Raw genomic sequence first — 11,977 nt, forward strand, 5'->3', positions numbered from 1 at the left:
AAAGAAAATCTATCATTTTCTGCATCCTCTATTTTCCTGTTAAGATTTTATTATTTGAAAGAGGGTAAAACAGACAGAGAGAGAGAGAGAGCACTGCAGATGGAAAGGGAGAAGCAGACTCCCTACCAAACAGGAAACCTAATGCAGAACTGGATCCCAGGGTCCTGGGATCATGACCTGAGCAAAAGGCAGAGGCTTAACCAACTGCGCCACCCAGGATCCCCTTATCTCTCCTCTTTCAAGTTTGCTAGTTCCATTCACTCACCAACTAGCCAAGCCTTTCAGCAAAGTACAGAAGTCCATGTATAACCACATACCTTAGACAACATCTCTTTCTCCACAAAGTTAACAACCACTGTCCACTATGAGAATTGTCTTTCAGCACTTTTTCTTTCTTCTTTCTTTCCTCTTTATGGCCATCCATGTATGAGGCTTTTGTGCCACTGTATTCTCCTTCTAGTTAGTACCAATTTGCCCACCAATCCATCTGTAAACAAAGCCTGAATATTTTCCTTCTCTTCCAGTAACTTATCCAGAACCTTCAGTGAGACCATGAATGTGAAGTAATGGAGATACATCTATAAGACAGTGATAAATGTCATGGGATTCTGGACAACTGTTCACAAAATTTATTTATGCTTACTTTGACTTTGTACTTTATCTTTCCTACCATATTGGTTCCAACTTCACAGATGTGGTAACATGAATATTTTTACCAGCTCATGAATGCAATATAACCAATTATATAATTAGGCCTCTGGAGATGAAATCATTAAGATAAAATTTGTCCATAACTCCATGAATCATTTTGCCCCAGTAATTTCATAGGTATGAAAATCATTGTGATTAAAATTGGCCATCATTCCATTAATCATCTTGCCCCAATAATCTCATGCTTTAATCAAAAAAGAACATGATGGAATATTTGGTTGCATATTATCAGTGAGAGATGATATCCCATGTCTAACAGTCTTCAAGGAATTTGGGTATTCTCCTTTCCTCAATGAAAAAGTACACTTATAAGTGGACAAATTTACTTTTGTAAGTACATTTTAAGCCTGTGAATTTACTAAGGTTTTCATTGGTGAAGCTTGCAAAACCCAATCCGCCCTCTGGGAGTGCCAAGAAAGGTGCCAAGTCTCTGAGCTCTGGGTGCCAGACAAGCTTATGATCGCTGGGCACTGCTGGAACTGGGATATAGACACAGTGCCTTTTGTAGGACTATAACATATTTCCATGTGAGGCTCAGGTGGGCATAGCTCCACGCTGCCCTTTTGAGATGCAGGTTGGCCAGTTCACTAGATGGCTAGCCCTGTGCTGCCTTGATTTGTTTACACATGCCCAAGGCTAAGGAGAAGAGGTAGGAGGTGTTCCCTCATCTGGAAGCCTGCTACATACTGTCTGGGCCTCTGGTTATGTCTTGTTGTCCCAATGAAGAATAGAGAATGTGCCCAGTGGCTATACTGGAGGAAGCTGTGCACTGCTGGAACTGAGCACTGAAGAAACACATAGTGCCAAGCAATGGAAAAATAGCATCTTCTGTGGGAGTCTGGCCAACAAAGCACACAGAAACCAAGAAGAGAAAACTCCTTCTCCCTCCAGTGTTCCTTCACTGTCTTCCACTGACACATCTTAATATTGTGTCAGCTGACAGAAGAAAAGCATGTACAGAGTCCCAACACCATCATCATAGAACAGGCGAAAAGGAATTTGGAGCTGAGAGACAGCAAATCAGTAATGAGCCAGACACCTTTACGGGTGGGTATGGATCATTCCTGCAGACCCAACTCTGAAACCTTATCAAATACCTCTCATGATAGTCCATCCAGGAAAATAAGGAGGGAACCATTCATCCATTGGATCTCATTTACTGTTGGTCAGTATTTATCCTATGAGTTGTTCATTTCCCCCATACTTCCTCACATGTATGAATACCAAGTGAATACCTGAGAATGTGTCATGCCTCAGTGTCAGCCCTGGGGCAAGAAGCAGGAGGAGCACAATGCAAGCCTAAGGCAAGAGGTTATCATGTTCTCCTTTTGTGGAGCCAGCCAATGAGTGATGCGTCTGTTTGTTGAAACCTTGACTAGACAATAAGCTCACAAGATTTGGAGTGGTACGCTAAAAATAAAGCTGATTCATGACACAACTCAAACCCTGATGTTCTCACCAGGAGAGGCTGTATGTTGACAGAAGGCTGGTGCCTCCAAGTAAGGTTTGAGCCATGTCTCCTGTCGAACTGAACAGTAACCTTTGTTCTTTTCTGGTACAAACTTTACTTCCCCATTTACTTCCATAAATCAATTAGGGTGGCTTAGTTATCAACTTCTATTTCTTCACTTTTTTTTAACCTCTCAGAAGAGAAATGGTTCAGAAAATGTTTCCATGGGCCATGCGTTTTAGAAAAGATGGAGGTAGCTCCAGGACAATGGGGAAAGTTCAATAAGCATGTAAAGCCCATAGACGTGTTCTCAGAGATAGTTGCTAAGAGCAACTCCTTTTATAAGGAATATTTGTCATTGTGAAATTCAGTACTTTTTACATTAAAATTATAATATTCACAATAGATTAAAAAAGGAATAAAGGAAGGGAAGAAATGGAGGAGGAGGAGTTGGGGCAGCAATTTGAACAGGAGAAAGAAAAAGTGGAAGAGGATAATGCTAAATTTTATTTAATCTTTTACCTAAATTTTCTTAGGTGAATTTGCCTTTTATGTAAATTTAACACTTCTATGGACAGAGTTGTCACTGACTTGCTCCCTGTAAATACAAAACAAAACTGATTACCAGTTTCTTTTTGGTGTGTGTGTATAGTTCTGGTTGCTTTTCCTCCTGGTGACCTTAAAGCCATTTCTGGATCTAGAGATCAAGGAATGTTCAACTCAGAATGATGCAGTTATATGTCAAGGAATGCTTGGAGGATGTAGCATAGACAAAATTGAGCCATATAATTCCATTATGATCCTAGACAGATGCTGGATTAAATACATCCAGGTTAAGAATTTTTATTCCTTTAGTTAATGCTCTGACTATAATATGTATATATACTAGAATATGGAAAATCACTTTTCACAATCAAATTATGCTGTGAAGTGTGTAAACCTGGTGATTCACAGACCTGTACCCCTGGGGATAAAAATATATGTTTATAAAAAAAATAAAAAATAAAAAATAAATAAATAAATAAGCCACTTTTTTTCCAGTTTTCTTCCTGACCAATGCTGATGACCAGCTCTCACCTCTAGCACATCTCCTTTTATATTAACCTGAGGACCAAGTGATCATTGTAGGCTTATGTAAATCAGTTCATTTGTCTGTTGTTCCTTTGCTTCAAGCTGAAGGTATTTAAGTAGATCTTATTTTCTATTCTGTCTTTGAAAATTATATGCCTTCCTAAATGTACCACCGGAATTATACTTTTTATTTCCAGTTTTCAAAGTTGAGGGCTGAATAAGATTTGGTAATTCTGACATCAGCGGTCTAAGATACCAGAATGCTTCTGATTCTGGCTTGCTTTCTGTTTTAGGAGATGAAATGCCTTCACTGGCTAATAAATGTGAAGGGACTGGATATAAGACCATGAAGAAAAGAGGAGTCAATGATAAACCTGAAAGCTTGTGACCTACCTAAATCCACTCACATTTAAAAGAAGGTGTGATGACCAAACAGAGCCCATCTGTGGGAAGAATTCTACATAAAGTCTGTGATAGAAAAAAAAAGGACTCATAATCATTTACTGTTTTGCTGATAACAGATCACAACCCTTTTATGTCTCTAATATCTGGGAATCTTAAAAATGCTCCTTCAGAATACCCATTCATTTCTGGAGACAGTTTTAGGCTCCATTAGGTGTTTTCCTAGGAGAAGCAAACATGTTCTGATTCCTCTTCAAGCACCTTCATCTGATGCTGGTTTTAGTAACATAAGAGCCTGAGTTCTAGAACCTTCTTCACTATTGGCATTGACAGGAGAGTGGTGAGGGAGGATAAATACACAAATGCAGTAATTTTGATGTATGATTTTACTGTGTTTGTGGTGATGCTGTCATGTGTGTTTGCATATGTCCAAACTCATTAAAATGAATACATTAAATATATGCACTTTTTTTCTTGTTTTATTTTTTATGCACGTTTTTTATAAGTACATCACAATAAAGTTGAAAAAATTAGAATAAATGTGGTTTTCTAAATCAGCTTAACATTTTACTTTTGAAAAGGAAATTAAATATTAACAAATACTCAATCTTCTAATAATTTTCTCACTACCTTAGCCATACAATATAGCTATGTTCAGAAGAGAATCTCCTTATCCATTTATTTTCCAAAACTTCTTCACTCTGCAATCCATTGTCATCAGGGAATAGGCAATTTCTTGAAGGAGAGACCAACACTCAGCATACCAAATGGTCCCTGTTACCAGTCTCAAAACTTTGTGGGAAAAAAACAAAAACCAAAAACCAAACAAATGTGACTGTGGCAGCAATTTTCATGGAGATGTTCAGGCTTTCCTGGAACTTGCTGTATTCTGGAGTCTTTCATCTTCTCAGATTGCCTACTCCATTCCCTTAGGCTTTGGCACCCAATTAACCTTTTCTGTGCACTTCTGTTCTTGTCTGAATTACTTTTTTCTCATATTAGAATTACTTGCTGAATCAAGGATAATTTTAAAAAAATACTTTAAAGTGCAAAAAGAAAATTAAAATACCACAAATCTCATGATTGATTTGTAATTATTAGCATTTAGATGTAGTCCCAGAATCTTTTTCTATGCATATGTATTTTTTTCTTAAAGATTTTGGTGTTTTTTTTGTTTTTGTTTTGTTTTGAGACAGAGAAAGGGAGGGAGAGAGGCAGACAGAGTGCAAGTACAAGCAGGGGGTATGGCAGGCAGGGGAGATGCAGGCTTCCTGCTGAGTAAGGAGCCTGATATGGGGCTTGCTCCCAGTATCCCTGGATACTCCAGCAGAAGGCAGCTGCCAAACTGACTGAGGCACCTACGCATCCCTGTATTTCTTTTAAAGTTGGTTTCAGCCTTATGGATGGATGTCATATTATATCTGGAACATTTTTCACATCGTTACGTGCTCTTTGCAAATATATTAGTTACATGATACATGATGATCTTCAATTGATCACTCTTCATTTAGATCAATATATATATTTTCCTGTTTTTGTTTTTATAAATAATGGATCTATATATTTCTTTGTGCCCCCCCCAAATTCTATTTTTATAAAGAGGTTCCAAGATGGGGAAAATACATACTTTATAACTGTTTTGGTGGAAAGTTTTAATCTCTTTTTTAACAAATCGTAAGAACTTAGACTTCTCCTGGTAGGGTAAAAATCATTTTCAGTGGTTTGTGGAAGATGGTATTCTATTCAAATCTTCACTAATTTGAATGGTGGACATGATTTTTACTGTTTCCTTGTGATGGTGAAGATTGATCAAATCAGTATTTATGATCAATCACATGTCATAGAGAGCTCTTGTTCTGGGCATTGTGAAAATTGTTCATTTCATTCTGGAGGTTTGCTAACCTCAGGATCTGTTGTTCACAGAGAAGACTTAGGGTTAATAGGCGATGGTCCCAGATTAGTGGGGCAATGGGGTTGGTTGTGCTGCTGAGACCCTTAGCTCAGGGAATTTTTCCACAACATCCTTGAATAACCCTGTCCCTGATCTGCTTGGTTCTAACTCCATAGATGATGGGGTTGAGCATGGGAGGTACCAGGAGATAGAGATTAGCGAACATGACATGTACCACTCGGGGCACATGATGTCCAAAGCGGTGGGTGAGGAAGGTAAAGAGGGCTGGGATATAAAAAGCCAAGATGACACAGATATGGGAAGCACACGTGCCAAAAGCCTTGAGTCGGGCCTCCTCAGAGGGCAACCTCAGAACAGTTCTCAAAATCATCACATAAGATATACTAATGACAATTATGTCAAAGGCAGCCAAAGAGAAGGCCACAAAGAGCCCATATGCACGATTGACTCTAGTATCTGCACACACCAGCTTTAGCACAGCCATGTGCTCACAGTATGACTGGGGAATGACACGGTTGGTGCAGAAGGGCATCCTGGACACCATGAAGCAGAAGGGACTCACCCACAGCAACCCTCTCATCATCACAGCTGCCCCCAGTTTACCCACCACAGCTGGGGTCAGGACAGTAGAGTGGTGTAGTGGGAAGCAGATAGCCACATAGCGGTCCAAGGCCATAGCCATGAGCAACCCAGACTCCACAGAAGAAAAGGCATGGATGAAGAACACCTGGATGAGGCAGGCATGGTATTCAATCTCATGAGCATGAAACCAGAGTATAGCCAGCATTTTAGGTTGGGTGGAAGAGGACAGGGTCAGGTCAGTGACAGCCAGCATGGCTAGGAACAGGTACATGGGCTCATGCAGCGTGTGGTCAGTTCGGATTATATGAAGAACAACAATATTGCCAACTATAGCCACAAGATACATGGCACAGAGAGGGAAGGCAATCCAAAATTGGTAATTCTCAAGTCCTGGGATCCCAAGTAGGATGAAGGACACAGGATGCAAAGAGTTGTTCCCTGAGGCCAGCATCACGGGATGGTTAGTTTGTTCTCCTTTGCGAAGGTAATCTACTCCTTGTGGGTGATGATGAAATAAGTAATTATTATTATTTTTAATATTTGAAAGTTTCAAGTGAATCAAAGGGCAGTAGGGCTTAGTGGTAAACTGGAAGAATTTCAACTGTTCTAATAAAAAATTTTTGCAACGTAAAGTGATGCTTCTCTTTATTCCTCATTGACGTTTATGCCATTCAAAATGGGATGGAAACCTACTACAACTGTGATTTTTGTCAAAGAATCAATATTTTCCTTGAAAGTAAAATCTGCTGATGGAATCTATCCTGACAAATAATGTCAGTAATAATCCTTCCTGCCCTTGTATTCTTCAGAATAAACTGACTTGTTTAACGTTTCCCATAGGTCTTTTCAAGCTTTTGTTCAAGCCCCTTAGGCAAAGGACACCACACTGGAAAACACTTTGGCCTAAAGTCTCATAACAAGGTATGTAGTGATGTTGAGTTAGCTTTGATTGTAGGAGTTACTGGGAGAATTGGGCTGGAGGATAGGTGATGGATGATTGTACACCTGTAATTAATTCTATTATCTATGATGTATGGCCTCCTAGACTAGGGGCCAACAAACTCATTTGAGTAAAAGGTCAAATCACACATATTTTAGGTTTTATGTGCTGTACAGTTTGTGTTGCAACTAGTCAGTTTAGCCCCTGTAGCCTGAGAACAGCCACAGTCAGTACAGGAATGTGAGAGTGTGACTACATCCCAATCCAATTTTATTTGTAAAAACAGGGTGCAGCTTGCACCCTGTTAGGCTATGGTTTTCTAAATCCTGTCCTGATGATTGATTTTCATGAGGTGATCCTTGAATAGTACACCCTGTTAGGCTTGCACCCTGTTAGGCTATGGTTTTCTAAATCCTGTCCTGATGATTGATTTTCATGAGGTGATCCTTGAATAGTACACCATCCTAGCACCTCTGTGCTTAGCACAGAATAGAGGTTTAATAAATATTTGCTGAATCAAATAAATTGGAACAATACTTTATTCAGAACAAATAAATTGTTCAGTGGCAATGGACTTTTTAACGGATTAGCCATATCTTAAAATCCTTGGAGGAAAGTTTTATTTTTCATTTTATTTTAAAGATTATATTTATTTATTTGAGAGAAACTGTGTGTGTGAGAGAGAGAGCAAGAAGAGGGAGCTGTAGAGGGAGAGGGAGTAGCAGGCTCCTGGCTGAGCACAGAGCTCAATGTAGAGCTCGATGTCAGGAACCAGAAATCATGTCCTGAGCCAAAGACAGCAGCTTAGCTGACTAAGCCACTCAGATGTCGCTGGAGGAACCTTTTAAACACTGCTTTGGCACCATGGCCACAAGAGTGTTATACATAGTTCTCATACTAGTGTCTGCTGTGCTGGCCAGTGAAAGACCTGAATATGCTCTTCTGCCTCTACTTGCTTTACACGGTGCTCTTGTTTTATCCCTCTGGTGACTAACACCTACCCAGGACTGATGACACAAATGCTTACCCGGTTCTTGCTAGGCACCTTTTCACTATTTCCTCATAGTTGACTGAGCCTTTGAGTCTCTGCCATAACAGAAACACACAGATAAGAAGAGTCTTTTCAGATCTCCCATAACAAATCAGCTGTTGGGACTAACGAATGTTTCATTCCACTAGATCTAATAGTTCCTATAAAGAGTTTCCTTGAGATCCCAAAGAAACCTAATCTCTTTCTGATTTTCCCAAGCTTTATAACATTATGAGAGAAATGGAGCTCAGACTTTACAAATCTTGCTCTTCACTGAAAAAATTACTATGCTACCTTGATAATAGGTGTAGGTTTGCTCAAAACAAATACTCCTCTCCAGGGTGTGGTGAAAATTCAGAGAAACACTTATCTGGGGTCCAACCCTCTTTTGTTATCCCCTCCTGCCTGGCTTGTTCTTCCATTTTTATGTGCTTTTTGAACCAGAGTCTTCCTTTCCCTCTCCCTTCTGCCTCCTGAATGTCACTCTCCATTTGTGAGGACATGGTCATCGAGGCTCATGGACACCTGGAAAACATCCTTAGATCATCCTCATTCTTGCACTGGGCACTGGTGAAGATGCCGGCTAAATGTACAATCATCTCTTTGATCAATTGTGGAATACATTGCCATTATGTATATATAACACCAGAAGCATTTACATTGTATTCTTTTTAACTCTCACAAAGTTTCTTCCCATGAACCTTAATAATGAACCCACCTGTTTGCCATATTCCTTTTGGAGTGGTGACTCTTCTCAGGTGGTGATCCCGGGTCCAAGTCTGAAGTAGGGGATGGGAGCTCTTGACAGGTGCCTTTCTTTCTTCTCTATACCTACAAGCCCATGGAATCTGGTGTCCTCATTCTCATCAATTCCCTTGCCTCTTTTCCACTTAGACTTGTGCACTCAGCCTGTGCAGAGTGAAGGTTACAAGACATGTGGATTGGGCAGGGAGTTGATCAATCTTGGATCATTTTGTGAAGTGTGTGAGGTCTGTAATATTTCTGAGGGAGGCACAGGTTATCAACTTGCTCCTCAGTAATATGAGGTAAAGAGTAATTTCCCTTCTTGCCCAACATTCCTTCCCCCTCTCCCTGACTTTAAACATGTCCTGTCCCTGCTGTCTGTGGCCTAGACTTCTTGTGAGAGTACTAGGTACTGAAAGAAGAAATTAATTCATCTTTTTCAACCTTGTAGGTAATGTGATCATACAGTGAACATCAGATCATACAGTGAACGTCAGAGTCAATTTTTCTGTTCTCCAAAGTATAATCTACTTGAGAGGACATGGCATAGTTTTGTTGAAGAAAATATGTTTCCAAGAACAATGTTCTCACACTGATGTGGCTCAGCTTTCATCTGTGAGAGTGTGGTTTGAGTCCAGTGCTGGTACCACTGGCTCTGTTGGCCTTTAATCACTCCACCATTATGTGGAGATTGTTATGTCTATCAGGTGAACTGTGTTGTTTAAGTCTGAAATTGGAAAGCATAAAATGGGCCGAGATCTTGCTAAAGAATTATTTCAGGTATATTTACCATTTTCTCACGTTGGGTTATCTAAAACCAAGGGATAGAGCAATCATGCCAGAGCAGGGGAGGGTTCAGATCCAGTGTCCTTCATAGAGGGATTGTGTGTAGAGACAACCCTTGTATTTTTCTAGAGTTTCCCTGGAGGACAGAGTGTGAGCTGTGAAACTTCTCCGCATCACAGAAGGAAATCCAGCCATCAGGGATCTCTGGACGTGGAGCCCCCAGTAAGTCAAGTCATTCTATACAGTTTATTGCATTGTTTTGTAGCTTCCTGGAGTTTCTGTGAGTCCTGCTGTTCTCTGAAAAGGGCAGAGGTGACTGGGAGCTGGGAACCATTCACCTTGAGCTCTGCTTCATCTCTGACTCTGAGCATCTCTATCTGGCTCCCGTGATTCAGCTTTTAGCAGAGACTGTAGATTAGGACCTATTTAAAGACCTGCTTAAGCCTGGCCTTTTCCTTCCCCAGGCATTAATTCTCCCTCTCCTGTTAAGTTGACTACCTTACCTTAATCTCTGGTTTCCTCTGAGACTACAGACTAAAAGCTGGAAGCATTAACCCCTAACTACCCTCACTCCTCTGTGTACACGAAGGCAAAGGCTGAGGCATTGAGTGCATGGCCAAGATTGTGTGTTGTTGACAATAATCAGTTGTGAGCTTATCTGTATGTATGTATTTTTTGTTAGTCAAGGGTATTTACAAATCAAGAGATATTTTATATAATGCGAAAGTGTGTTAATATGTTTGTTGGTGTGTGTATTTGAGAGCTATGTTAATGAACATGTGTGTAAGGACTGGGTTTAATGTGAATATGAGTATATGTGTATAACCTTGTGTGTTTACACAGGTGTGAGTAAGCCTTTGGATTAAGTGTATATATTTAATATGATAACTTGGCTCTTAGAGTAGAGGGGCACAGCATACATGTGCTTTGTGAAGGCTATGCTGAGCTCCAAAGCAGATTGTGTGAAATGATAAATCAGTGTGTATATAGATTGGTATAATAAAACCCTCCTGGTACTAGGGAGTACCAGAGTTCACTTGCATGTAGATAATTAATATTACATTTCTACTAATTTATCATTTTTCTACCTTCCATTGTTAGTTTCAGTTCATTGTTGCTTTTGAGGAAATTTAACTAAAGAAAAGAAAATCAATAGTATTTACAGGAAGCTCAGAAATGCTGCAATCCTCTTAAACCCAATGAGCTACTCATCACTTGAAGATGTCAATTTTTCTAAAAGGTATAATCTAGGACACAAAACTATCTTTCCTTAGTTAAATACTTCTTACTCTCCTTCCAATTTTGACCATCCCTTCATATATTTTGTATCTTATATCAGAGGATTTTGTAAGGGGAGAAGATGGAGGGTATTTGGAAATTATATTGTTTGGAGGAAAGACTTGTCACTAAACTTTGCTTCAGTTCTGTTTTCTTGAACCTCTTGCAATCTTAGGATTTTGGTAATCTGCCTTGGAGGACTTAAGGATCTGAGCTTGTACAAGAAATCTTAGAATCCGTTTCAAGTCTAGAAATAGTAGATCATAATACTGGAAGTAACTCGTACATATAAACCATGACAAATGGAGGAAAACTTATGAGATGGCATTAAGGGAGTGAAGGTTATTATGAGGTAGTCCAAATTTACTCTGGAAGGGTAACAGAAGGCTATAAGGTTTCATAATGACTGTCTTAAATCAGGAATCTAAAGGAAGAAGGCTTCTCTCCAGAACACAGATTCCTTAAGAGGGAATCTAAGAAAACTTCTCAACTCAGTTGATTATTCTCTTTTTTTCAGTTACCACACTTTACTTTATCTAACAAAAATATTACTTTATACTCTCATTAATAACCTTCCTTCTTCTGCCCACACAACACAACCCCTTTATTCTGGCTCTACTGATCACATACAATTTCTTGGTGTCTCGGGTGCCGTCATACTTTGTTGCCCTCACAGTGCCATGTTCTGGTGCCTGGACAGATTTTTCCATCTTTATTTGTTTCACATGCTTTTTAGTCTAAGTAGTCACTTCCTCTAAGGATTTTTTGAGTCTCCACTATGATTAGGATATTTTCTTTAGTGACCATATAATTTTGTGATACTACTTTTTTTTTTAACTTTATTTGTTTATTTATTTGAGAGAGAGAGAGAGAGGGAGAATGAGTGAGAAAGGGCAGAGGGAGAGGGAGAGAATCTCCAGCAGGCTGAGGACAGAGGCCCATGAGGGTCCCAGTCTCACAACCCTGAGATCATCACCTGAAGCAGAAGGCAAGAGTTAGATGCCTAACTGACTGAGCCACCCAGGTGCCCCTGTGATATTACTTTTTATTCATTATTGTTATTTTATTTAG

General features: G+C 39.6%; 1 protein-coding gene across 1 annotated transcript; it reads right to left on the reverse strand.

The window, feature by feature from the left end:
- Positions 1–5,634: 5,634 nt before the first annotated feature.
- Positions 5,635–6,579, reverse strand: LOC309840165 (olfactory receptor 52R1-like; the record flags this gene model as incomplete). Its single annotated transcript, XM_082682238.1, has 1 exon — positions 5,635–6,579. The coding sequence occupies one exon, from the start codon at positions 6,577–6,579 to the stop codon at positions 5,635–5,637; it is 945 nt and encodes a 314-aa protein (XP_082538364.1).
- Between the last annotated feature and the right edge of the window lie 5,398 nt (positions 6,580–11,977).

This window comes from Mustela nivalis, assembly GCF_964662115.1.
Source record: "Mustela nivalis genome assembly, chromosome: 9".
NCBI classification, from domain to species: domain Eukaryota; kingdom Metazoa; phylum Chordata; class Mammalia; order Carnivora; family Mustelidae; genus Mustela; species Mustela nivalis.